This window comes from Cucurbita pepo, chromosome LG20 (genome assembly GCF_002806865.2).
Source record: "Cucurbita pepo subsp. pepo cultivar mu-cu-16 chromosome LG20, ASM280686v2, whole genome shotgun sequence".
In the NCBI taxonomy this organism is placed as follows: Eukaryota; Viridiplantae; Streptophyta; class Magnoliopsida; order Cucurbitales; family Cucurbitaceae; genus Cucurbita; species Cucurbita pepo.
In genome coordinates, this window is record NC_036657.1 from 3,818,115 (window position 1) to 3,844,681 (window position 26,567).

At 36.6% G+C, this 26,567-nt stretch overlaps 4 protein-coding genes across 6 annotated transcripts; all 4 read left to right on the forward strand.

The window, feature by feature from the left end:
• Positions 1 to 941: 941 nt before the first annotated feature.
• Positions 942 to 5,853, forward strand: LOC111783670 (proteasome subunit alpha type-2-A). Its single transcript, XM_023664586.1, has 11 exons — positions 942 to 1,159; positions 1,244 to 1,320; positions 1,723 to 1,787; positions 1,881 to 1,927; positions 2,402 to 2,477; positions 2,986 to 3,053; positions 3,410 to 3,479; positions 3,857 to 3,942; positions 4,199 to 4,261; positions 4,898 to 4,963; positions 5,510 to 5,853. Exons 1-11 carry the CDS (start codon positions 1,119 to 1,121, stop codon positions 5,556 to 5,558), a joined length of 708 nt encoding a protein of 235 aa, XP_023520354.1. The 5' UTR covers positions 942 to 1,118; the 3' UTR covers positions 5,559 to 5,853.
• Positions 1,310 to 11,720, forward strand: LOC111783672 (glycine cleavage system H protein 2, mitochondrial-like). Of its 3 annotated transcripts, XM_023664589.1 has the most exons (6): positions 1,310 to 1,320; positions 1,402 to 1,403; positions 5,877 to 5,884; positions 6,888 to 7,032; positions 8,157 to 8,416; positions 11,430 to 11,720. In XM_023664589.1, exons 4-6 carry the CDS (start codon positions 6,954 to 6,956, stop codon positions 11,550 to 11,552), a joined length of 462 nt encoding a protein of 153 aa, XP_023520357.1. In that variant the 5' UTR covers positions 1,310 to 1,320; positions 1,402 to 1,403; positions 5,877 to 5,884; positions 6,888 to 6,953; the 3' UTR covers positions 11,553 to 11,720. The 3 variants fall into 3 exon arrangements, with proteins under 3 accessions (XP_023520357.1, XP_023520358.1, XP_023520356.1); XM_023664590.1 differs by lacking the exons at positions 1,402 to 1,403; positions 5,877 to 5,884 and having other exon boundaries at positions 6,914 to 7,032; XM_023664588.1 differs by lacking the exons at positions 1,310 to 1,320; positions 1,402 to 1,403; positions 5,877 to 5,884 and having other exon boundaries at positions 6,771 to 7,032.
• Positions 11,721 to 12,715: 995 nt separating this feature from the next.
• LOC111783667 (pentatricopeptide repeat-containing protein At2g35130) lies at positions 12,716 to 18,223 on the forward strand. The gene is made up of 8 exons (XM_023664583.1): positions 12,716 to 12,823; positions 13,528 to 13,712; positions 13,798 to 14,030; positions 14,599 to 14,848; positions 15,299 to 15,444; positions 15,710 to 15,915; positions 16,258 to 16,382; positions 17,542 to 18,223. Coding segments are annotated over exons 1-8 (1,731 nt in total). The 5' UTR covers positions 12,716 to 12,821; the 3' UTR covers positions 18,126 to 18,223.
• Positions 18,224 to 20,230: 2,007 nt separating this feature from the next.
• LOC111783671 (glycine cleavage system H protein 2, mitochondrial) lies at positions 20,231 to 23,841 on the forward strand. Its single transcript, XM_023664587.1, has 3 exons — positions 20,231 to 20,474; positions 21,444 to 21,703; positions 23,514 to 23,841. Exons 1-3 carry the CDS (start codon positions 20,396 to 20,398, stop codon positions 23,640 to 23,642), a joined length of 468 nt encoding a protein of 155 aa, XP_023520355.1. The 5' UTR covers positions 20,231 to 20,395; the 3' UTR covers positions 23,643 to 23,841.
• Positions 23,842 to 26,567: the final 2,726 nt, after the last annotated feature.

The following is a 26,567-nucleotide window of genomic DNA, read 5'->3' on the forward strand; positions in this document are numbered from 1 at the left end:
CGTCGGGACCGAGAGTCATATGGGTGATCTTCCATAAAAAATAAAAATAAAAATGTCCCTCCCTTTTCAGCATGTAGGTTGCGCAATGGACAGTTCGTAATGCAATCTCCACACCTTCCAGCCATGATTCTGCTACGATTAGGTCAATGTTACCGCCCTCAAAGGACCACAAGTTGTCATCCCCCACATCCTGTTTTGTGACTGCAAGTCTGGTTTACTAACAATGACCGTCACGCAGCATTGGCACCTAAGGAACTTTCTCAGGAGAATCTTTGTGCACAATCCTCCTTCGTCTACTCTTGGGAGGCGATGACGGTGGCACCTCAACCTCAACTGCGAGAGGCATCTCCTCGACCTCAACCGGGTGGGTGTTGTGTCGACGAAGAAAATTGCTCGACCCCAAGCGACTGAGCTACAACAACTCTACAGGGTCTAGATATGTTTCAGGTCGACATTTCTCTATGACTACTGAGCTCCCAAGCACCCCATCGTCTCGACCAGTATCCTCAAGAATCTGAAAAAGGAGAAATATACTCAACAAGGCTCTCATCGCATTTTTGACCTAACAAATAACCACGGGTTAATTCTAGATTCTAGGTTCGTCGACTTGTTGTACATAAACTTAATGTCACGTATGGCTTCACAAACGGTATCCTGTACCTGGAGTTGAGACGCCACCTCAAATAAACTTTCACAAATCAGGTGGGACCCACACAATGATCTTTTAAAAATAAAAAAAATAATAATTAAAAAAGTTTGGAATGATCTATAATTATAGAAACTAATAATTTTTAAATATTTTAAAATTTTGAAACAAAATATTAAAAAATTTAAGAATATTTTTAGAGTTATTTTTATTAATTTTATTAATTCGGCCAAAGCTTTTGTAAAAGAACATAAAGACCGAGAGCCGCAAGGCCCAGAGAGAGAAGCCATGGGCCCGTCGAAGCGTCGTACCCAGAAGCCTTCTTCGGCAACAAGAAAGCCCCCGGGTCTTTCAGCACCAGAGAGAGAGAGAGCTCTGCTTTTCTCCGGCATTCTTCAAGAACACTTCCATTTCAGAGCCTCTTCTCGATTCTCCATTTCCTCTCCATCACACTCACTCCTTCGAAGACGGCATGGGAGACAGCCAGTATTCTTTTTCTCTCACCACTTTCAGGTCTCTCACTCAAAACTCCCTCTCTCTCCCTCCCTCTTTCTCGATTCTGCTTTCTTATGGTGTGTTTTTGTGGTATTTGCTCAGTCCTTCCGGCAAGCTTGTGCAGATCGAACACGCCTTGACAGCGGTTGGATCTGGTCAGACATCTCTTGGTATCAAAGGTATCTTGACGCCAAATGATGCTTGGTTATATGATATTTAGTTTAATTGATCTCCTGGAGTTTGAGCATTTGAGTTTTTAGCAGTGTTTTCATGTTGCTTCGTGTGAACATAATGATTTATTTAGAATTCTCAGGGACTTGGATAAAGAAGTTGTTTCTCGAGTTATGATCTCAGCACTATGATCTTATTTTAATTATATTATTAGTTTTCTTAACCTTAGATTATTTCATAATGCTGATTCAATCTCATACTTAGCTTTGCGGCTTACACATGCATGATTTTGTCTGTTCTTGATTAATTACTCTTGGAAAGTTGCATTTATGTGGTTGGTGATCGTAACTCTGGAAATGTGTAAAAGGATGTCGAAGTATTTATGTCTGGATATACCTTCTTCCTTGCAGCTGCCAATGGTGTAGTCATTGCGACTGAAAAGAAACTACCTTCTATCTTGGTTGATGAAACATCTGTACGTAACTCAATTTAATAAACATAAGTTCATATTTCTTTAACTCCTTTCTCATGGTTCACATTATATTTTATGACGCTTTCTCTGTCTCAGGTTCAAAAGATACAGTCTCTGACACCAAATATTGGAGTTGTTTATAGGTTTGATTACTTTTCTGCTGTGTTTCTCTCTCACGGATAGACTTTTTGGAGTGTTCTCAGACTGATGTTGTTAGTCGTTATAATCTGCTGTCTTTGTGACTTACTCTGCCTTTATGATAACATGTAATTTGAACTCCAAAGACTGTGTCTGAGTCTGTAAATACAGTCCACTATTGGCTAACATTATGGACCAAGACTATAGAGTAGCCTTTTGGAAAAAAAAATATTCGTTGAATTGGAAGGAGCTAAGTTACTTAGTATCAGTAAGAATTGTAGTTTTACGTTTTTATTTGGTACTGTTAATAAATCGTGTTATTCTTCTTATGAACTGTCTCATTTTTCTTTTAAATATGCATCTCTGTGGTCTTGAGCATTAGAGCTCGGACAGAGCAGTTATTTGAGTCGATCTATTTTTAGCATTCATTTTTTTTTCCTAAGCACCTTCAAGTTCTATTATGATCTTTTTTCCTACAGTGGCATGGGTCCTGATTTTAGAGTTCTGGTCAGAAAAAGTAGGAAGCAGGCAGAGCAATATCATAGACTGTACAAGGTACAATGAGGTTTCCACCCATATGTCAAATTTCTTCATAACTAAAACACTTTAGTTTGTATAATCATTCTTCATAAGACACTTTGATACACTAGGTACAGAGAGTTTTTAAATCTCATATTGATTTTCTTCGTAACTGTACTCTTTAGTTTGTGTGTGCATGCCTGCTTGAATATGGAGAAAAAAAAATCGATTGATTATCAGATTACATCTTATCGTGACCTTTCTCCTGTGGCCCTTAGCCTGTTCTTTTGTGGCCCTTCTTTTGGCCTTTTTAATGCAGTTTCCTATTGTGCTCATTTTCTTCTCTTTTCATATAATAAGAGCACAAACTTTTTAAATGAATACGAACAATCTTTGTTTCATGTTGATTTTCTTTAATATAGTTGAGCTTTTTCACAATCTTGATTGTTGGCCAATTTTCCCTCTTGAGTAAGCGAACACATATATATAAATAGTATTTATGATTTTCTTCACATGGTTGTAACTTGTGTAAAATGTATCTTAGGAACCAATTCCGGTCACCCAACTTGTGAGGGAAACAGCAGCTGTAATGCAGGAGTTCACCCAATCTGGGTATCCACAATTCTTGCCCTGAAAGTTGTTCAAACTCCAGATTTTAAATGAAAGCTCGATACAAATTGGTGTTGCCTAACTTGCAAAAAACTTATTTTGAAGTCTCTGAATGGACATAATGTGGATGGCATCCTTTTTTGATAAATAATTTCTATTTTAATTTACTCTTTTCAAGCTTCCATTCCCCCATTTTCTCTTATTCATCATGCCTTTCAATGAAAATAGTTGCCGCACCATGTTGGCCTTTCCAATATTTTGTTTTCAGACTGGAACTTGGGTGCCATTTGCCTTGATAGATCTTTTCAATTTGGTCCATGTATTCAAAACTTCTATTTTCTGTGTTTTCTTGTCTTTAGTGGAGTAAGGCCATTTGGAGTATCTTTGCTGGTTGCTGGGTTTGACGACAATGGTCCTCAATTGTACCAGGTAGATTATCTCTTATATCTTGATAAAATAGTAACACATTAAATGCCTGATTTAAGTAGGCTTTTAATTTTATAATTCTCTGTCTTTTGTATCCATATCCTAATTTTAGTTTCATGTAAACTCGGTAATGAAATCCAGGTTCCCACCTTTTGAATATTATTTTGTTTTTCGGGTGTACTTGCTGTTTCTCCTTTCAAGTCTTGTGCTACAATATTGATCCCTTATATGTATATGCATTTGTATGTGTATATAGATTTATCCACATAGATATAGAAAGTGATAGATATATTCATAGAAAGTTATGAATTTTTGTTAGCACCACTGAAAAGCTATACCTCAATTCACTTTTCTTCTTGAATGGAATAATTTTTCCCTAGGTGGATCCATCTGGTTCATATTTCTCTTGGAAAGCCTCTGCAATGGGGAAGAATGTTTCTAACGCCAAAACATTCCTAGAAAAAAGGTATCTGTTCTATTTTCTGCCGCCTGAATTTTTTAGTCAAACTGAGCAGTTTCTGCGTCAGATTTCACATTAATTACTCTGTTTAGTTTATTAAATAGAACCCAAAGCAAGCTTTGTGAACTTAAAATTTATCCATTGCATCTGATTTAAATGCTGCCAAGTAGCATACTACAGATAGTTTTGTCGGTTATTTTGGTTCCTGGTGTCATTCATCCAATTTTCCTGACAGTTTTGGCGATCTTGCTTTTCAATTTAGGTATACCGATGATATGGAGCTTGATGATGCAGTGCACACTGCCATCTTAACCTTAAAAGAGGGGTATGCATATTTTAAAGAATATCATTTAATGTATGAACTTTGTTTCTTCGTATGTTGTTCTCTCTCTACCTTGTGAAGGAGATGCTATGAAATGACAGCATTTTTGGGATGGAGATGGAGTAATGATGACAGGGAGAACTTACGTCCTTTTATCGATCATTATCCACACAAATCTTAACATTTAACAAGAGTTCAACTGGAGAGATCAATTTCCTTGGTCAACTTGGAAGTTACTTCCTACAAATTTGGAAGGCTAATCTATTTGCCTATATTTTAAAACGAACTCAAATTCAAAAGGCCTGTGCTTTTAGAAGACTAAAAGTGGCCTCAAAGTTTCTCTCTTGCACCTGCTAGGTCTGATTCTCAAGATGATATTATGCGTAGACCTTAATTTACATAGAAGAGAAAGTATATAAAAGATATGAAACTTCATAATCATGTAGCACCATAGGGCTGCTTGGTGATTGGTGACAGTATTTTAAGCTAAATATATTCATTCTCTGACCCGTTCATTCAAGTGAACTAAATTTAAAATCTTCATTTTGTAAATTATGTATATGCATACTGTCTGCACCCAAATATTATTGTTTCTTATTTTATGGCTAATCATTGGTAATCTTTTTTGTTCTTCCGTAGATTTGAAGGTCAGATCTCAAGCAAAAACATTGAAATTGGAATAATTGGCACGGATAAGAAATTCAGGTTGGTCTCTCCTGTTCTGTTTTACTGGAAAGAAAAATCTTTTCCCTTGGGTTGAGCTTCAAAACCCTTGTACATAAATGAATTGTCCGTTATGCTATTGTGCTAATGTGCTTCATTGCGAGTGTAATGTACCAAAATTGGTGAGGTTTAGTGTAGAAACCTAGAAAGTTCCGTTTGAATGACAACGCGTGAAACTGGAAAATCTCGACCTTCTGCATATTCTCGAGTGTCTTTGGTGGTCCAAAAATGTTTTATATATATGTAGAGTTATCAATTGCTAATGAAGCTCATGTTATAGCACTAAAAAGGATTTTGATGGTTACTTCTTTTAAGGCTTGTGTGGTGCATTCATGTCATGAGAAATAGACTGCGCATTTGGTATCTCTATTTCATTCATCTTCTCCTGTTAAGAGTAGCCATTTTCTGCACACACACGTGTATTCTTGGATCTCGTCTCTACTCTCGAGTTTGATTTTTCGATTTCTATCCGAAACAGAAACACTTACGATCGATGCTGACTTCTGGTACGCCTATATTATTTTGCAGAGTACTAACCCCTGCTGAGATTGATGATTACTTAGCTGAAGTAGAGTAAGCAATATGTTTTTGCCTGCGAAGGTAAATTCTTTTAAAAGACAACAGTGGGTGTTTGGTTTTGAAGTGAAGTAGCCTGGCACTGCCTGTGAGCTTGATGATGCCTGGCACTGCCACTGCGAAGGTTAATGAAGAAAAATTGTATGGACATTTTAGGTTTCCAATACATCCACCATTGTATGTTAGTTAAGGAATTATGCATGCATGCATGCTTGGATTAGATGCTGTGAAGAAGGTTTCTTGTTTTAAAATTATTAAGTCCAGATTGGTAACCAAAATTATGGTACTTTCTTTCAGTTTCTGTGGTATCTTTCACAAGGATTACATGTGGGACATTTGAATGCTAAGTAAAGCGACGAGAGTCTCTCATAGCTCTCAAGTCTTAAAACACTTTAGTTCAAAATTCCCAAACTCTATTTCTATTTTGTTTGAAAAGTATTTTCACCAAATTCTTAATTTGTCAAAAGAATCACTTCATTTTTTAAAAAGATGAGTCTTTGTAAGACCCAATTTAAAAAAACTAGATTTATTTAAGTTAGTATTAAAAAAAAACTTGATGATCCAACTCAAATAAAGTTCGATAATAAAAAATATGACCAGACTAGTCTCAAATTTGTTTTTCGAAGTGTTTTTTTCCTTCGATAAATAGGTTCATTGATAGACTAGTCTCAAATGAGAGATATTTTGTTCCACTCAAAATTATTTCATTTTTGCATTTGAACGAATTTACATTATACATGATCTGACCGAGTCATCGTATATCAACAACCATCCCGAGTAGAAGTAGAGTAATTATTTATTTCTATTTCAACTCGTCTCATCTTTTTTTTCTTAAAAAAAGCGAAAGTTAAAGTTCATGCAGAAAAAAACTAAATAAACACCTAAACCAATGGGACCTAAAAAATTTCATAGATTTAATATTTAATAATGAATTTTTGGTTGAAAAAAATTGATCATATGAATAAGTTTTATAAAGAAATATGTGAACCCCACCTACTTAAAAGGGTGCAGAGCCAACAAAGGCACCGATCACGAACTATCACTGTGCTATAAGTGAGTTCGTTGGCGACACATTGACCCACCACCTTGCAGGCTCACTCGCCGATGTCCGATGTGGGGATTCTTTTCCAAGCTGTAGTTTTCTTAGTTTCCGTTCCATGTTTGAATCATATATATATTCCCTTTATTTTTGGATTAATGCGTATGATCCCACATCCAAAATAACCAAATCCACCCAAAATACGTAAAATGTAAAGTATAAATCCAAGAAAATAATATATTGTCTACCAACCCTACAGTCCTATGATATTGATCCCACATTGCTGATTAGCGGCGACGGCAACCCAAAGCATTAAGCAGAGAAAAGGGTTTTTACAGAGCACTTTAAGGTCCATCAATGGCGTCGAGATTGGTTTGGGCTTCAAGAGTTGCTTCGTATCTCAGGATCTCAATACCCCATAGAGGGTTTGCTTCTGGTGAGCCGAACCCACGTTTTTTATGTACTGATTTTCCTAATTCTTTATCAGTTTTGATTGATCTGTTTGTCTGGTAGATGGATATTTGAAACTGATCGATCTTCTTTTCACATTCGAAGATCTCAGTTTCCATTGATGGGTTTTGTTTATTTTTGCCGTTTGTTTGATCAATGGCTGACCCTTTTCAAGATTTGCAGGATTTGTCTCTGTTTTTGGGTTCACAGATGTTATTCTACTGCTAAATCTACATCTGTTCATATGCATTGTGTTTTCACCTTCCATTTGAATTGTTGTGTGATGAATCCCAAACATGAGATATTGTGTTCTACTTTCCTTTTCATCGTCTTCCTTTGATTTGTTCATGTGTTCTTATTTCAATCCTGTTACTGAACTGACACCAATGCCTTGGTGAACTTTCTAGCTGCTGATATCGTTCATTATGTAGTTTTCTTGTTTTGATATCAATCTTCCTCCCTGATTTTGCTAGTAGATAGACTCTAGACACATGTCGTGTAATAGCCCAAGCCCACCGTAGTAGGTATTGTCTCTTTCGGATTTCCCTTTTCGGCTTCCCCTCAAGGTTTCTAAAACACGTTTGCTAGGGAGAGGTTTCCACACCCTTATAAGGAATGTTTCGTTCTTCTTTCCAACCGAGGTGGAATCTCACAATTCACCCCTTGGCTAGCACACCCCTTCGTGTCTGGCTTTGATACCATTTGTAACAGCTCAAACCCACCGCTAGCAGATATTGTCCTCTTTGGGTTTTTTCTTTTGGGATTCCCCTCAATGTTTTTAAGTTCTCCTCTCCAACCGATGTGGGACCTCACAATCTACCCCTTGAGGGTCCAGCGTCCTCGTTGGCACACCACTTGGTGTCAACTCTAATACCATTTGTAACAGTCCAAGCCCACCGCTAGCAGATATTGTCCTCTTTGGGTTTTCCCTCTTGGGCTTCTCCTCAAGGTTTTTAAAACATGTCTGCTAGGGAGACGTTTCCATACCCTTATAAGCAATGTTTCGTTCTCCTCTCCAACCGATGTGGGCTCTCACGTGCCACTTTTATTTATGGTTTTCAAGCTGAAACATGAGTGTAGAGAAATAACGTGTACCTCGAATTTGTGCAGTTGTTAAGGACTTGAAGTATGCTACCTCTCATGAATGGGTGAAAGTAGAAGGGGATAAAGCAACGATTGGCATAACTGATCATGCTCAAGATCATTTGGGTGATGTTGTCTATGTTGAATTACCAGAGGTTGGAACCTCTGTCAAACAGGATGGGAGTTTCGGTGCAGTAGAAAGTGTCAAAGCTACCAGTGATATCAACTCGCCTGTGTCGGGGAAAATCGTTGAGGTCAACGACGAGCTCAGTAGTTCCCCTGCTCTGGTTAGTTCCTCGACCGAATGTTCTTGTTCTTAATAATGATCTGACAATGGCTCTGGAAAGATTTTAGTTTATTTTACTTCTTGTTTGCACTTTTTAGATAGTTTAAGATGGATTCTAGCTAGCAATTGACTTGAGTCTTAGTTTGATTACTTGATATTTATATGTTAGAGGTGCATTAGTATCTCTTCTTGTATCATGAACAAGTCATTTGAGTTTGCATATTGCAGATTCTAAGTTCTTTTGATTCTATACCTTTCTTTGACCATATTCAGGAGACAGCCTGCCAATACCGTTGGATGTTTTCTTAACAATTACCGTTTCTTTGATTATCTTCCCCTTTGCGTCTACCGAAAATTTTCTAGTCATTTTGTGTGAGATCTCACGTCGGTTGGAGAGGGGAACGAATCATTCCTTAGAAGGGNTTCTGGTGAGCCGAACCCACGTTTTTTATGTACTGATTTTCCTAATTCTTTATCAGTTTTGATTGATCTGTTTGTCTGGTAGATGGATATTTGAAACTGATCGATCTTCTTTTCACATTCGAAGATCTCAGTTTCCATTGATGGGTTTTGTTTATTTTTGCCGTTTGTTTGATCAATGGCTGACCCTTTTCAAGATTTGCAGGATTTGTCTCTGTTTTTGGGTTCACAGATGTTATTCTACTGCTAAATCTACATCTGTTCATATGCATTGTGTTTTCACCTTCCATTTGAATTGTTGTGTGATGAATCCCAAACATGAGATATTGTGTTCTACTTTCCTTTTCATCGTCTTCCTTTGATTTGTTCATGTGTTCTTATTTCAATCCTGTTACTGAACTGACACCAATGCCTTGGTGAACTTTCTAGCTGCTGATATCGTTCATTATGTAGTTTTCTTGTTTTGATATCAATCTTCCTCCCTGATTTTGCTAGTAGATAGACTCTAGACACATGTCGTGTAATAGCCCAAGCCCACCGTAGTAGGTATTGTCTCTTTCGGATTTCCCTTTTCGGCTTCCCCTCAAGGTTTCTAAAACACGTTTGCTAGGGAGAGGTTTCCACACCCTTATAAGGAATGTTTCGTTCTTCTTTCCAACCGAGGTGGAATCTCACAATTCACCCCTTGGCTAGCACACCCCTTCGTGTCTGGCTTTGATACCATTTGTAACAGCTCAAACCCACCGCTAGCAGATATTGTCCTCTTTGGGTTTTTTCTTTTGGGATTCCCCTCAATGTTTTTAAGTTCTCCTCTCCAACCGATGTGGGACCTCACAATCTACCCCTTGAGGGTCCAGCGTCCTCGTTGGCACACCACTTGGTGTCAACTCTAATACCATTTGTAACAGTCCAAGCCCACCGCTAGCAGATATTGTCCTCTTTGGGTTTTCCCTCTTGGGCTTCTCCTCAAGGTTTTTAAAACATGTCTGCTAGGGAGACGTTTCCATACCCTTATAAGCAATGTTTCGTTCTCCTCTCCAACCGATGTGGGCTCTCACGTGCCACTTTTATTTATGGTTTTCAAGCTGAAACATGAGTGTAGAGAAATAACGTGTACCTCGAATTTGTGCAGTTGTTAAGGACTTGAAGTATGCTACCTCTCATGAATGGGTGAAAGTAGAAGGGGATAAAGCAACGATTGGCATAACTGATCATGCTCAAGATCATTTGGGTGATGTTGTCTATGTTGAATTACCAGAGGTTGGAACCTCTGTCAAACAGGATGGGAGTTTCGGTGCAGTAGAAAGTGTCAAAGCTACCAGTGATATCAACTCGCCTGTGTCGGGGAAAATCGTTGAGGTCAACGACGAGCTCAGTAGTTCCCCTGCTCTGGTTAGTTCCTCGACCGAATGTTCTTGTTCTTAATAATGATCTGACAATGGCTCTGGAAAGATTTTAGTTTATTTTACTTCTTGTTTGCACTTTTTAGATAGTTTAAGATGGATTCTAGCTAGCAATTGACTTGAGTCTTAGTTTGATTACTTGATATTTATATGTTAGAGGTGCATTAGTATCTCTTCTTGTATCATGAACAAGTCATTTGAGTTTGCATATTGCAGATTCTAAGTTCTTTTGATTCTATACCTTTCTTTGACCATATTCAGGAGACAGCCTGCCAATACCGTTGGATGTTTTCTTAACAATTACCGTTTCTTTGATTATCTTCCCCTTTGCGTCTACCGAAAATTTTCTAGTCATTTTGTGTGAGATCTCACGTCGGTTGGAGAGGGGAACGAATCATTCCTTAGAAGGGTGTGGAAACCTCTCCATAGTAGACGCATTTTAAAACTGTGAGGTTGATGGCGTTACGTAGCGGGCCAAAACGGACAATATATGCTAGTGGTGAGCTTGGGCTGTTACAAATGGTATCAGAGCTAGACACTGGGTAGTGTGCTAGGGGAGGGCGTTAGGCCCCATAGAGGGTGGATTATGAGATCCCACATCGGTTGGAGAGGGAACGAGTGCCAGTGAGGACGCTTGGTGGCCCCGAAGGGGGGTGGACTGTGATATCTCACATCGGTTGGAGAGGGGAACGAAACATTTTTTATAAGAGTGTGGAAACCTCTCTCTAGCATACGCGTTTTAAAACCTTGAGGCTAACTACGATACGTAACGGGCCAAAGTGGACCATATCTGCAAATGGTAGGCTTGAGCTATTGCAAATAGTATCAAAGCCAAACACCAGGTAGTGTGCCAGGGAGGATGCTAGATGCTAGGGCCCTAAAGGGGGGTGAATTGTGAGATCCCACATCAATTGAAGAGGGGAACGAGGGGAACGAGTGCCAGCGAGTACGCTGGCCCTAAAGGGGAGTGGATTGTGATATCTCACATCAGTTGGAGAGGGGAACAAAACATTTTTTATAAGGGTGTGGAAACCTCTCTCTAGTAGACGCGTTTTAAAACCGTGAGGCTTACGGCGACACGTAACGGACTAAAACGAACAATTTTGTTTTGTTTTGCGTTGTATATGAGTATGAGTATGAGTATGAGTGACTTGGCTGTTGTTGATGAATATGTATGTGTTAACAATGTAGGTGAACTCAAGCCCATATGAGAATGGATGGATAATCAAGGTGGAGGTTAGTGACAGTAATGAACTGAAGAATTTGATGGACTCCGAGCAGTACACCAAGTTCTGTGAAGAAGAAGATCATTGAAGATATCAGCAGCCTTATCAGATCAGTTGCTTTTCCTTCCTTTTCTTTCCTTTGTGTAAGACTCACAAAAATGGTGGAAATTTTCCCACTGATATCAATAATTTGATCCATTTGAAACTGCATTCTGTAATATTTTCTGTTTTGGCTAGTCTGGCTCAGTTCGACTAAGTCGCTCGGTGGGCTCGGTAGGCTCGTTTTGATCATTCTGCACTGTGCCGAAATTGTTTCTGATGTAGTTTAGGCCAAAAAAATGTCGGTATAGCTGTTTTCGTTCATGCTTACTTTTAAGATAAATAAATTATGTCAGCGTCATGAATATATTTCAAGCTCGTTTTGTGAATGAATGAGTCAAGCTCGCTCGATTTTATGAATGAAATTTCAATATTTTTAATTTTTTTAAAAGTTTAAAAATATCGGTTTAAAAGTGTTAATATCTTTTAATCAAAGGCTCAAAGTGGCTCGGTAGGCTCGGGAAGCTCGTTTTGATCATTCTGCACTGTCCCCGAAATTATTTATGATGTAATTTAGGCCAAAAAATGTCGGTATAGCTGTTTTCGTTCATGCTTACTTTCAAGATAAATAAATTATGTCAGCGTCATGAATATATTTCAAGCTCGATTTTATGAATGAATGAATCAATCTCGGTCGATTTTGTGAATCAAATTTCAATATTTTCAATTTTTAAAAAAGTTCAAAAATATTGGTTAAAAGTGTTAATATCTTTTAATTAAAAAATTTTATTCTAAATATTTAATGGTATAATTTTATTCTAAATATTTAATGGTATAATTTTATTCTAAATATTTAATGGTTCGGTATATTTGAGTGATATTAATGGTTACAGGGTTCGGTATATTTGTAGTAACTTATGGTTTTTTTTTTTTTTTTTTTTAAATTTAAATATATTTTTTAAAATTTTAAAAATATTTTAAGATATTAACCAAAATTTGAAAGTTAAAAAAAGGATTTTTAAAAGTTAAATGGTATTTTTTAAATAAATTAAATGTATTAAACTAATTTTAATTGAAATTTTGAAAGGAAATGTTTATTTTATTTTATTTTTTTTTTTTTGAGGATAATAAAAAAAACAAAATGTTTAAATTTAGATATTTTTAAATACAAACAGAGCTCCACTCCACATTCCCTTCGTAGAGATAAAAACCCACATGGCCACACCAATGCATATCTACAATGGACGTTGCCATAACTTTTCTTCTTCCATTTCCTCAATCTTTCATCCACCTGCTGTAATCTCTTCTCGGCGCTTTCATGTAAGTTCATCAGCTTTCTCTTCTCCAACTTGTTTTTGTTTCGCTTAAGCTTAGGACCTTTCTCTTCCCCTATCAATTTCACTTCCAAACACTCCAATGGTGGCCTGCAACTTTGTAATTCGGTTTTGAGTTTGTGTAGTTTATTCGTCGGTGTTTTAATCTGGCAATGGAAGCTCTGGTGTTGGTATTGCGCATCATTGTAATGCAAGTTGGAGAATATCGGATTGTTTTTCTGAATATTTCATGTTAGTCATAAACGAATCTGTTCATTGTTTTGTTGGAATGAGTTCTTATAGCTTCATCTAGATTTTTTTTTTTCTCTTTGTTTATGGTGTTTTTGTGCAGTTTGATTTTAAGAAGGATTTGTGTTTTACACACATTTATGCTTAAAACGATCGATCTAGTCTCGTGTATTCTTTCGTTATCTTGAATGGTTATGGCAACATGTCTATCTACGATTGTAATGAAAGCAGATACAAGCCTGTAGATTTACTTATAATGTATGCTTTCATTATCTTTGGTAAATCTGTATGGATAGAAGCCTTTTTGAATTCGTTATGTGTAAATTTGTATGGATACACTGCAGATTGTTGAAGCGCATTTTACTATATATACTATGCCAATGTCTCTACAGTTGCAATAGATACAGATAGATTGTTTTTTTGGCATTCGTTAAGTGTATATTTTTATGAAAAACTCTGCAGGTTGATTTTTGGAAGCGTAGTTAACAACATATACTTACAACCGAGATGTTGTGGAACTGATTTCAGATGGACAGTAAAATGTGCAGAGAATGAAGTTGTTGAGAAATCCAGACGTGATGGTGTTTATGTTGATAAACGCGGAAAATTGAGAACCTTCAATCGCAAAAGATTGTCAAGAAAACGATGTAAGATATGCTACAAACTTGAAACTGTGTTTTGTACTTTAACTTTGGCGTGTGTTATCTTGATTTTAATTATCACTTTGTTCAGGTGGTTCCTTGAGGGGACGAGGATGGAAGTATGGATCTGGTTTTGTTGATGGGATATTCCCTGTTTTGGGGCCTACTGCTCAACAGATTATGGACTTTGTTAGGGAAGAAGTAGATTATATGGGACTCTGGGATTTTCTTGACACACTACCTGCCACTAATTCAACTTGGGATGATATCATCAGTGTAGCTGTGCAACTTCGTCTCAACAAGAAGTGGGCTCCAATCATATTGGTAAGAATTAGTCTGATAGTTCAGTCATGCAACTAACCAAATCCAAGGATTCCTCAACTTCTTTGCTTTTTCCTTTGGAAAAAAAAAAGGCTGATAGTTTAGTTACACATTAAGACATGTAGTTATGCAAATTTGTAGGGTGAGAGTGTTAGGAATCACGAACCTCCACAATGGTATGATATTGTCCACTTTGAGCATAAGCTCTCATGGCTTTGTTTTGGATTCCCCAAAAGGCCTATGAAGATAGTATTCTTTATTTATAAACCCATGATCATCCTCTTAATTAGTCAATGTGGGACTCCCTTCCAACAATCCTCAACAGAGAGGAGCTCATGCAAGTTGGATGAATAATTAAAATGGATAAACAAATCTCAGGTCACAATGTGCTTTCTTTTTGAGTGTATGGTGTAAGAGGAGTTCATGCAAGCTTGATAAATAATTTGAATGGTTTAAATAAATGTCAGGAGAGAGAGAGAGAGACAGAGAGACAGAGCTTTATGTCATCAAAATGGCTTTGTGTTTTGTGCAATTTGTACTTATACTTATTTTTGCTGCTGAAATTCTATAGATATGTGAATGGATATTGAACAAAAGCTCCTTCCGACCAGATGTGATTGTGTACAATCTACTTATGGATGCTTATGGGCAGAGATCCCTGTATAAGGATGTAGAATCAACATACTTAGAACTTCTTGAATCTCATTGCATTCCAACCGAAGATACTTATGCACTTCTTCTGAAGGCCTGTTGCAAATCTGGATTGCTAGAGAAGGCTGAAGCTGTATTTGCTGAAATGCGAAAGTATGGCCTTTCACCAAGTATGTTTATTACTCATTTGTCATCTGCTACGAAGGAGCTAGTATTATCAACTTCTTGCTTAGAAATTTAAGCCTCAATTCATATCAAAACATGTGCCTTAGTATTGAATTTCTCTTCAAAGATAATTCTTAGTCATACAAAAATCTTGCACGTGAAATCATATCTTGACCATTAAATTATTCTTGATGCATCATATTCTTTTGTTTTTTGTTTTTATAAACAAATCAATGCTGCCATGTCATGTCAATTCCAGTAATTATTTGTTTTTGAGCTTTTGAGTAATTTAAAGTAGAGTTTGTTTGGTATTTTTTACTGTTTTAGATATATTTATGATACTTTGAAAGTAAAGGATAACATTGCTACAACTGGCTTGAGAAATTGGATGTTTACTTGCAAGATAAATTAACAGAAACAAAGAAAATTTGAAGTTTATGTCAATTGTTATACAGGTGCAATTGTGTACAATGCTTATATTGATGGACTGGTAAAGGGTGGGAACAATGCCAAAGCAGTAGAGATCTTTCACAGGATGAAGAGAGATGGGTGCCAACCCTCTACAGATACATACACAATGTTAATAAACGTATATGGAAAGGTGAGCCCAGACAGGTTAAATTAAGAACTCTTTTATCAGCATTTAAAGTTCGTCATGTCTTGTTTGCTTTAGTACAGTTATCCAAAACCCTCATTCACTTTCCTGACCTATTCAATGGAGCGTTAATACCATACCGTCCACAATATGTTCTGCTATCTTTAAGGCCTGAAGCTTCTGTAAAATAATGACAATCTTATGTGGATTTGAAATTGGTTTTGATTTTTAATCTTTTCCCTTCTAGCCTAATAATCATAGGTTTATGCAGGAAAGTAAGTCTCATATGGCACTAAAGATATTTGACGAAATGAGAAGTCAAAGGTGCAAACCTAACATCTGCACCTTTACCGCTTTAGTAAACGCATTTGCTAGAGAGGGGCTTTGTGAGAAAGCAGAAGAAATATTTGAGCAACTACAAGAAGCTGGTTATGAACCGGATGTCTATGCTTATAATGCCCTCATGGAGTCATATAGGTAAAACTAATCTGGTACGATCTTCTTGTAGATATAGTCTTCATTCTTAAAAGTTAGTGGTGTCTTCACTGTTCACTTCAAAATGGTCGAGTCTTTGAATGTCTGGCTGGTATATGGACCTTGATGGCTAGTGAGCTTTGGTAGGCAATCGAAATTTAATGTTCCTCTTCTAATAGTTACAATATTTCTGATCTAAGAACAATGTTGAAGAATTGATTATAAATTTGATGTTTTGTGGATAAGCTTTATGTTTTCATGCATTAGAAAAATTTAGAGTACCGTAGTAGCCATTCGATGTAATTTTTTCCTTATTAAAAAGCATACCCTTTTGGTCACTTGCAGTCGTGCTGGCTATCCATATGGAGCAGCAGAAATTTTTTCACTCATGCAACACATGGGGTGTGAACCAGATAGAGCGTCATACAATATCATGGTGGATGCATATGGAAGAGCTGGACTTCATGAGGGTATGTAAACTTGAGGATACATTTAACAATTCTTCCATTGATAATTCATTATGACGTCAAGGTTTACACTCATTGCGGAATACATATTATCAAAATCTGGTATTAAAAAGAAAGAGAGCCAACTCAAATTATGTATGTTGTGTTAGGAATCACGACTCTTTACAATGGTATGATATTGTCCACTTTGAGCATAATCCCTCGTGACTTTGCTTTGGACTTCCGAAAAGATCTCATACCAATAGAGATGTATTTCTTACTTATAAACCCATGATCATTCCCTAAAGTAGCCAACGTGGGACTCCATCCCAACAATTCTCCCCTCGAACAAAGTACACTATAGAGCCTCCTCCGAGGCCTATGGAGCCCTCGAACAACCTCCCCTTAATCGAGGCTCGACTCCTTCTCTGGAGTCCTCGAACAAAGTACTCCCTTTGTTCGACACTTGAGTCACTTTTGACTACACCTTCGAGGCTCACAACTTCTTTGTTCGACATTTGAGCATGGCTAAGTTAAGGGATGACTCTGATACCATGTTAGGAATCACGAGTCTCCACAATGGTATGATATTGTCAACTTTGAGCATAAGCTCTCATGGCTTTGCTTTGGGCGGAGATGTATTCCTTATCTATAAACCCATGATCATTTCCTATATTAGCCAATATGACTCCCTCCCAACATCATCAACATAGAGTGTTAGATAAAACCTTTGTTTTTCCTTATTTAGATTCACACGTTTACATTTAATTCTCCATTTCACCATTTGACAAACACGTCGAATGGATTAGCTAATTCTTAGACGGCAATTTTCTAGGAAGTGGCACAGATTCAGTTGGCCACTCTCCACCCATTTTTAGGATAGGTTATATTTAAATAGGAAATCTGTTCAGAAGATTTAACAACCTGATTTTGAAGAGCAGTCAAACTTTCAGACCTTCTCTCTGTTATTTTACGCATTTTATTTTTCTTCCAACAACCTCCTGTCGACAATTTCCTCTCACCGAAAAGAAAGGATTTCCCGGGCGATTATCGAAATCCAACATAGAGCAATAGGAAGGTTGCATTGACTGAGCAGGGAAGGATCTAAGTGTAAAAATATGTTTAAATTGAAGCTATCATTTTCTTATAATGCTTTTCTAACTCTAAACCTTATGCAATTTAGATGCACAATCCGTTTTCGAAGAAATGAGACGAATTGGGATAACCCCAACAATGAAATCCTTCATGCTTCTTTTATCTGCCTATTCAAACGCTGGCAATGCAGCTAAATGTGAAGATATTATTGGTCAGATGCATAAATCAGGGCTAAAACCAGACACATTTGTGGTGAACAGCATGCTTAATCTTTATGGCCGTTTAGGCCAATTTGAAAAAATGGAAGATCTTCTTTCTACCATGCAAAAAGGACCATATAGAGCAGATATCAGCACGTACAACATCTTGATCAATGTCTATGGACGAGCAGGTTTCTTGGAGAGAATGGAGGAATTGTTTCAATTGCTTCCTGCAAAAAATTTAGAACCCGACGTCGTGACGTGGACTTCACGGATTGGCGCCTACTCGAGAAAGAAGCTTTACAAAAGATGCTTAGAAATATTTGAAGAGATGATTGATGCTGGTTGTTATCCAGATGGAGGAACTGCTAAAGTACTTCTCTCAGCATGTTCAAGTGTAGAACAGATTGAACAGGTTACAAATGTTGTTAGAACAATACATAAAGATGTGAAAACTCTATTGCCTGTCTGAACTTATAATCTTCTGCCTTGTTTGTACATTCTGAACTTATAATCTTCTGCCTTGTTTGTACATTCTTATGTTCCAATAGGATTACAATTCAACTGAAAGGTACCTTTGCAAGTGCATTGTGATCCCACGTCGATTGAGGAGGAGAACGAAATTGTGATGTCCCACATTGGTTGGGAGGAGAACAAACCACCATTTATAAGGGTGTGGAAACCTTCTCTTAGTAGACGCGTTTTAAAACCTTGAGGGGAAGCCCGAAAGGGAAAGCCCAAAGAGAACAATATCTGCTAGCAGTGGATCTGAGGCGTTACAAATGGTATCAGAGTCAGACACCGGATAATGTGTCAGCCTTCTCGTTGTTCCCCGAAGGGGGGTAGACAAGAGGCGGTGTGTCAGTAAGGACGCTGGGCTCCAAAGGGGATGGATTGTGATGTCCCATATTGGTTGGGAGAAGAATAAACCACTATTTATAAGAGTGTGGAAACCTTTTCCCAGCGCGTTTTAAAGCCTTGAGGGGGAGCCCAAAAAGGACAATATCTACTAGAGGTTGATTTGGGTCGTTACAGAAACATTCTTTATAAAGGTGTGAAAACCTCTTCGGAAGCCTGAAAGGGAAAGTCCAAATAGAACAATATTTGCAAGGTGTGGAAACCTTTTCAGATGCGTTTTAAAAACCTTGAGGGAAACCACCTTTTCAGATGCGTTTTAAAAACCTTGAGGGAAGCCGGAAAGGAAAAATCCAAATAGGACAATATGTCTACTAGTTATGGCTTTAACTGTTACAAATGGTGTTACAAATGGTGTCAAAGTCTGACACCGGACGGACGATAGTGTTTCAAACTCTTATACTCATCAAACCAATGAAAAAAAATGTGAAATCTAAAAGTTTCAATAAAAAACTTTATAAAAAAAAGTTGAATGATAATGAAATAAAATAAATTATTTATTGTCAATAAAGTATTATTCCGAAATTCTTTTTCTTTTTTTATTTTATTTGAAAAATATTATTCCCATTAAAAAAAAAAAAAAAAAGTAAATTGTAAGAAGAAATTAAAATAAATAGAAAAATTCCAAAAAAAAGCACACAATTTTAGGTACCAAACAAAGCCCACCTACCTCCAATTCTCAGTTTGTTGCCTGTGGCGAAAGTGGGTTTATTGTTGACACATTGACCCACCACCTGTCATCCTCACGCTCACACGTGGGACCAAATGGAATAGGAACTCGAAAAATTCGATTAATTCAATCTAACTCGAACAACTTAGACGGGATTATGAACATATTTGAATTGAATTATTTATAAATAAATGAAAAAAATATTAATGTTAATTTTAATTATTTGAAAAATAATTTTTAAAATATATATTAAAATTAAATGACTGATATTAATTAAATGTTCTAAAAAATTAATAGATATTTTATGAATTAAACTTTTACTTTTTATTGAAAATAAAATTTAAATAAATTAGGGTCGAATTTGATTGGATTTATTATTTAATAAATATTATTTAGAGTTGAAAAAAATTAAAAAAAAACTTATACTTTATCTTAAAAGTATCTTTATGGTTATTATTATTATTTTAAATTCTTAGTTTCAAAATTATTTTTAAAAAATATATATATTTTTTTAATAGATTTGAGTTTTGAAATTTTTTATTAATACCTTTTAAACTTTTTTTTTTATTTCAAAAACACAATTTAAAAAAAAAATACATTTACCATTAGTATTTTATTTCAAAAGTACTGATTAACGTTAAAAAAATTTGAAGACAATTTATGAAGTATCGAGAGACAATTTCTATTCATATATTGACGATAAATTGTTTTTGAACTATTATTATAAAAGTCAGGGTGTTAATATTAATTTTAAAATTTTATATATATTTTTTAAAATAATAGTAATAATAAAGATATTTTTTTAAATTTTAAAAGAGACCAAAGGGTATGAAATCTTTTTAAAAGTTAAATTGTATTTTTGAAACATTATTAAAATATAAAAGTATTTTTTAAAGGATAAAGTTTAAAGGTATTTTTAATAATGAAGAAAATAAAATGAATAAATAAATAAATAAATAAATAATATATATATATATATATATATATTATAGGCGGCATCTCCACAGCTACTGTACTGTGATACTGATCCCTGAAAGCTAATAAAAGTCCCTTTCATGAAACTGATCTCTTAAAGGTGACGGCGAGACAAAGCATTTAGCAGCGAAACAAGCTTCTGTCGAGAAAAGGGTTTTTACAGAGCTTTCTAAGTTTCATCAATGGCGTCGAGGTTGCTTTGGGCTTCAAGAGCTGCTTCATTTCTTAGGATCTCAACTCCCTATAGAGGGTTTGCTTCTGGTGAGCCGAATCCACGTTTTTTATGTACTGGTTTTCTTTTTTCTTTCTCAATTTTTGTTAGCCTGATTGTGCGGTAGATGAATTTTTAATGTTGGCGAAAAGAAATGAAACTGATCGATCTGCTTTTCACATTGGAAGATCTCAGTTTCCAGCGACGAGTTTTGTTTATATTTGCCGTTTGTTTGATCGGTGGCATGAAATGCTGGATTTGTTTCGTTTTTTGTATTTGTCTTGTGAATTATTGAGGTGATTATATAATGAATATCTAGATCTTAGGCAGATGGATGAATATCTGCCATTCTGCTTTATGATTTTTTGAATTTTGAATCGGTTTATAAATCTTTTCACCTTCCATTTGAATTTTGATGTGATGAATCTCAAACATGATATTCGATTCTACTTTCCTTTTTATCGCCTTCCTTTAATTTGTTCATGTGTTCTTATTTCAATCTTGTTATTTGAACTAACACAAGTGCCTTGGTGACCTTTCTAGCTGCTGATATCCTTAATTATGTAGTTTTCTAGTTTTGATATTAATTTTCCTTCCTGAATTTCTTGTTTTCAATAACTTTCTGTTCGTTTTCTATAACAAAAGTGTTGTGATAATTTACATTTCTGGAAGTTTGCACTTCATATTCTTGATATTTGCATCTACTTAACAATGCAATGAAAGGGATCGGATGTAGAAGTATAAAATCCATATGAGAAGCAAAAGAGACAATTGTACATTTGTATGATATACATTATATAGCATAGTCTTATGGAAAGGCAAACTGTTTCTCAATTATTCGACGTCTTACAAGCGAGCAAAATTGAGAGTATAATGTTTCGTACGGTCACATGATTGCAATGGAAGTCCAATTTTTGCATTTAAAGTGCATTGCAATGGAATTATGGAATGTCTAGCAGTCAAGTTTATGTGTAAAACTACATGTGAAGGGAAGTAACTTGTACCTTGAATTTGTGCAGTTGTGAAGGATTTGAAGTATGCCACCTCTCATGAATGGGTGAAAGTAGAAGGGGATAAAGCAACTATTGGCATAACTGATCATGCTCAAGATCATTTGGGTGATGTTGTCTATGTTGAATTACCAGAGGTTGGAGCCTCTGTTAAACAGGATGGCAGCTTTGGTGCGGTAGAAAGTGTCAAGGCTACCAGTGATATTAACTCTCCTGTGTCGGGGAAAATCGTTGAGGTCAATGACGAGCTCAGCAGTTCCCCTGGTCTGGTGGGTTCCTCGACCTCGTATTCTTACTCATTATTAAGTTTATTTTACATCTTCTTTGCACTTTTAGATACTTTAAGATGGTTTCTATTTAATGAATGACTCGAGTCGTAGTTTCGTTACTTGACATGTCTACGTTGGTGATATAAAGCAGTGCACTAGTTGTTTATACTATGCGAGATCTCTCTCGAAATATCTGGTTAATGTAAATGTGTGAAGGTAGATTAGCTGCTCATTTGAGTCATACCAACTCTTCTTGTATCATGAAAATGTTGTCATTGGAGTTTGCATATTGCATATTCTATATTCTTTGGATTATTCAGCTTTCTTTAGCCATATTCAGGAGACAACCTGGCAAGACCTTTGGACGTTTTCTTAACAAGTACTGTTTCTTTGATTATCTTCCCCATTGCATCTACGGAAAACTTTCTAGTCGTTTTGTGTGAGATCCCGCATTGGTTGGAGAGGGGAACGAGTGCCAACAAGAACGCTGGGCCTCGAAGGGGGTGGATTGTGATATCTCACATCGGTTGGAGAGGGGAACGAAACATTCTTTATAAGGGTGTGGAAACCTCTCCCTAGCATACGCGTTTTAAAACCTTGAAGCTGACGACGATACGTAACGGACCAAAGTAGACAATATCTGCTAATGGTGGGCTTGAGCTAGCAGTTTGCTAGGTAGGATGCTAGATGCTAGGGCCCCGAAGGGGGTGGATGATGAGATCCCACATTGGTTAGAGAGGGGAGTGAGTGCCAGCGAGGACGTTGGGCCATANTTATTAAGTTTATTTTACATCTTCTTTGCACTTTTAGATACTTTAAGATGGTTTCTATTTAATGAATGACTCGAGTCGTAGTTTCGTTACTTGACATGTCTACGTTGGTGATATAAAGCAGTGCACTAGTTGTTTATACTATGCGAGATCTCTCTCGAAATATCTGGTTAATGTAAATGTGTGAAGGTAGATTAGCTGCTCATTTGAGTCATACCAACTCTTCTTGTATCATGAAAATGTTGTCATTGGAGTTTGCATATTGCATATTCTATATTCTTTGGATTATTCAGCTTTCTTTAGCCATATTCAGGAGACAACCTGGCAAGACCTTTGGACGTTTTCTTAACAAGTACTGTTTCTTTGATTATCTTCCCCATTGCATCTACGGAAAACTTTCTAGTCGTTTTGTGTGAGATCCCGCATTGGTTGGAGAGGGGAACGAGTGCCAACAAGAACGCTGGGCCTCGAAGGGGGTGGATTGTGATATCTCACATCGGTTGGAGAGGGGAACGAAACATTCTTTATAAGGGTGTGGAAACCTCTCCCTAGCATACGCGTTTTAAAACCTTGAAGCTGACGACGATACGTAACGGACCAAAGTAGACAATATCTGCTAATGGTGGGCTTGAGCTAGCAGTTTGCTAGGTAGGATGCTAGATGCTAGGGCCCCGAAGGGGGTGGATGATGAGATCCCACATTGGTTAGAGAGGGGAGTGAGTGCCAGCGAGGACGTTGGGCCATAAAGGGGGTGGATTGTGAGATCCCACATCAGTTAGAGAGGGAAACGAGTGCCAGCGAGTACGCTGGCCCCAAAGGGGAGTGGATTGTGATATCTCACATCAGTTGGAGAGGGGAACAAAACATTTTTTATAAGGGTGTGGAAACCTCTCTCTAGTAGACGCGTTTTAAAACCGTGAGGCTGACGGCGACACGTAACGGACTAAAACAAACAATTTTGTTTTGTTTTGTGTTGTATATGAGTATGAGTATGAGTGACTTGGCTGTTGTTGATGAATATGTATGTGTTAACAATGCAGGTGAACTCAAGCCCATATGAGAATGGATGGATAATTAAGGTGGAGGTTAGTGACAGTAATGAACTGAAGAATTTGATGGACTCTGAGCAGTACTCCAAGTTCTGTGAAGAAGAAGATTCAAAGCACTGAGAGTTCATTGAAGATGTCGGCAGCCTTTATCAGATCTTCCTTCCTTTTCTTTTTCTTCAGTCTTCTGGATTTCCTTTTCCTTTGTAAGACTCACAAAAATGGTGGAAATTTCCCCACTCAGATCAATAATTTGATCCCTTTGAATCTGCAACTATTGTTATGTTGTGAAAAATCCAGGAAAAGAGGCCTTTGTTCGAGATGCCTACCCGTCTTAGTGCTAGATATGAACCCATGATCGAAATATATCGAAACAAATACAAATAAAAGAACAAGTTAAGCGGAAAATTTTCATAAAACATAAGAACCTTGAGTGTTGGTGCCACGTGCCACGAGCCACTATTGTTTTTCTCTCTTCTAATTTGTTTTATTCTTATTGTAGCAGGTCCTACATTTTATTCTTATTCTTAATTTTGGTCAACTTCGGGAATAGAGTAGGTCGTGTAGATAACGGTGTATTTTGTTATAAATTAGAGAGGGATTTGAGATAACTTTCTAGCCTTCGACTAAACGGGAGTGAAAAATGTAAACTACAATTTTTTTAGCTCATATGGTATTGTATTATTGTTAATCTACTCCCGTTTTCACACTGGATGGTCTTTTTGGTCTTACTACCTGATAAGAACCAAGATATTTCAATCATATCATATGAACTTTAAGGAAAATGAGTTGCATTTATCCTTACTTGTTACAAATTTTGGGTGTATGATAATTTAGAGTTATAATTTTTCATTAATGTATTTCATGACATTTTATTTACTTCAAGGTTACATTTATACCGTAGCTAATTATAATCCTAACGTGTAAAAGTCGCAACTCTTGAAATGTCTCCTGGAAAGTCAACTGTCTTATAAGAGGTCAAATGTCNGGGTGGATTGTGAGATCCCACATCAGTTAGAGAGGGAAACGAGTGCCAGCGAGTACGCTGGCCCCAAAGGGGAGTGGATTGTGATATCTCACATCAGTTGGAGAGGGGAACAAAACATTTTTTATAAGGGTGTGGAAACCTCTCTCTAGTAGACGCGTTTTAAAACCGTGAGGCTGACGGCGACACGTAACGGACTAAAACAAACAATTTTGTTTTGTTTTGTGTTGTATATGAGTATGAGTATGAGTGACTTGGCTGTTGTTGATGAATATGTATGTGTTAACAATGCAGGTGAACTCAAGCCCATATGAGAATGGATGGATAATTAAGGTGGAGGTTAGTGACAGTAATGAACTGAAGAATTTGATGGACTCTGAGCAGTACTCCAAGTTCTGTGAAGAAGAAGATTCAAAGCACTGAGAGTTCATTGAAGATGTCGGCAGCCTTTATCAGATCTTCCTTCCTTTTCTTTTTCTTCAGTCTTCTGGATTTCCTTTTCCTTTGTAAGACTCACAAAAATGGTGGAAATTTCCCCACTCAGATCAATAATTTGATCCCTTTGAATCTGCAACTATTGTTATGTTGTGAAAAATCCAGGAAAAGAGGCCTTTGTTCGAGATGCCTACCCGTCTTAGTGCTAGATATGAACCCATGATCGAAATATATCGAAACAAATACAAATAAAAGAACAAGTTAAGCGGAAAATTTTCATAAAACATAAGAACCTTGAGTGTTGGTGCCACGTGCCACGAGCCACTATTGTTTTTCTCTCTTCTAATTTGTTTTATTCTTATTGTAGCAGGTCCTACATTTTATTCTTATTCTTAATTTTGGTCAACTTCGGGAATAGAGTAGGTCGTGTAGATAACGGTGTATTTTGTTATAAATTAGAGAGGGATTTGAGATAACTTTCTAGCCTTCGACTAAACGGGAGTGAAAAATGTAAACTACAATTTTTTTAGCTCATATGGTATTGTATTATTGTTAATCTACTCCCGTTTTCACACTGGATGGTCTTTTTGGTCTTACTACCTGATAAGAACCAAGATATTTCAATCATATCATATGAACTTTAAGGAAAATGAGTTGCATTTATCCTTACTTGTTACAAATTTTGGGTGTATGATAATTTAGAGTTATAATTTTTCATTAATGTATTTCATGACATTTTATTTACTTCAAGGTTACATTTATACCGTAGCTAATTATAATCCTAACGTGTAAAAGTCGCAACTCTTGAAATGTCTCCTGGAAAGTCAACTGTCTTATAAGAGGTCAAATGTCGTGTAAAAGTCGCAACTCTTGAAATGTCTCCTGGAAAGTCAACTGTAAGTCACAACTCTTGAAATGTCTCCTGGAAAGTCAACTGTCTTATAGGAGGTCAAATGTTTTGAAAATATACGTGTAAAAGTCACAACTCTTGAAATGTCTCATAGAAAGTCAACTGTCTTATAGGAGGTCAAATGTTCTTGAAATGTTTTGTTCTTGAAATGTCTTCTGGAAAGTCAATTGTCTTATAGGAGGTCAAATGTTTTGAAAAATATACGTGTAAAAGTCACAACTCTTGAAATGTCTCCTAGAAAGTCAACTGTCTAGACAGGAGGTCAAATGATCTTGAAATGTTTTGTTCTTGAAATGTCTCCTGGAAAGTCAACTGTCTTATAGGAGGTCAAATGTTTTGAAAAATATATGAAATACTAATATTAATACCGTAAAAAATACAAAGAGTTAGATGGTAAACTTTATCCAAGTCACTTATTCAAATCTTCTGGTCAAAGAAATTTCTCAAACCCTTTATAATAGCCCAAACTCATTGCTAATTGTTTGGACCTAATAGCCCAAGCCTACTGCTAATTGTCAATTTTGGACCGTCACATATGACCATTTGCTTCGTTCTCCTCTCTAAGTAATGTAGGGTCTCACAATCCACCTTTTTTTAGGTCCAACGTGCTCGCTGGCACACTGCTAACATATATTGTTTGCTTTTGTTCGTTACATATCGTCGTCAGTCTCACGGTTTTAAAACACATTTACTAAAGAGATGTTTCCACTCTCTTATA

Coding starts and splice junctions, on each gene's coding strand:
- LOC111783670 (XM_023664586.1), top strand. CDS start 1,119: ATGGGAGACAGCCAGTATTCTTTTTCTCTCACCACTTTCAG. Junction 1,788..1,880: donor TCTTGGTTGATGAAACATCT/GTACGTAACTCA, acceptor TCTCTGTCTCAG/GTTCAAAAGATACAGTCTCT. Junction 4,262..4,897: donor ATCTTAACCTTAAAAGAGGG/GTATGCATATTT, acceptor GTTCTTCCGTAG/ATTTGAAGGTCAGATCTCAA.
- LOC111783672 (XM_023664589.1), top strand. CDS start 6,954: ATGGCGTCGAGATTGGTTTGGGCTTCAAGAGTTGCTTCGTATCTCAGG. Junction 7,033..8,156: donor CCATAGAGGGTTTGCTTCTG/GTGAGCCGAACC, acceptor GAATTTGTGCAG/TTGTTAAGGACTTGAAGTAT. Junction 8,417..11,429: donor TCAGTAGTTCCCCTGCTCTG/GTTAGTTCCTCG, acceptor TTAACAATGTAG/GTGAACTCAAGCCCATATGA.
- LOC111783667 (XM_023664583.1), top strand. Junction 14,031..14,598: donor AGTGGGCTCCAATCATATTG/GTAAGAATTAGT, acceptor GAAATTCTATAG/ATATGTGAATGGATATTGAA. Junction 15,916..16,257: donor GCCCTCATGGAGTCATATAG/GTAAAACTAATC, acceptor GGTCACTTGCAG/TCGTGCTGGCTATCCATATG.
- LOC111783671 (XM_023664587.1), top strand. CDS start 20,396: ATGGCGTCGAGGTTGCTTTGGGCTTCAAGAGCTGCTTCATTTCTTAGG. Junction 20,475..21,443: donor CTATAGAGGGTTTGCTTCTG/GTGAGCCGAATC, acceptor GAATTTGTGCAG/TTGTGAAGGATTTGAAGTAT. Junction 21,704..23,513: donor TCAGCAGTTCCCCTGGTCTG/GTGGGTTCCTCG, acceptor TTAACAATGCAG/GTGAACTCAAGCCCATATGA.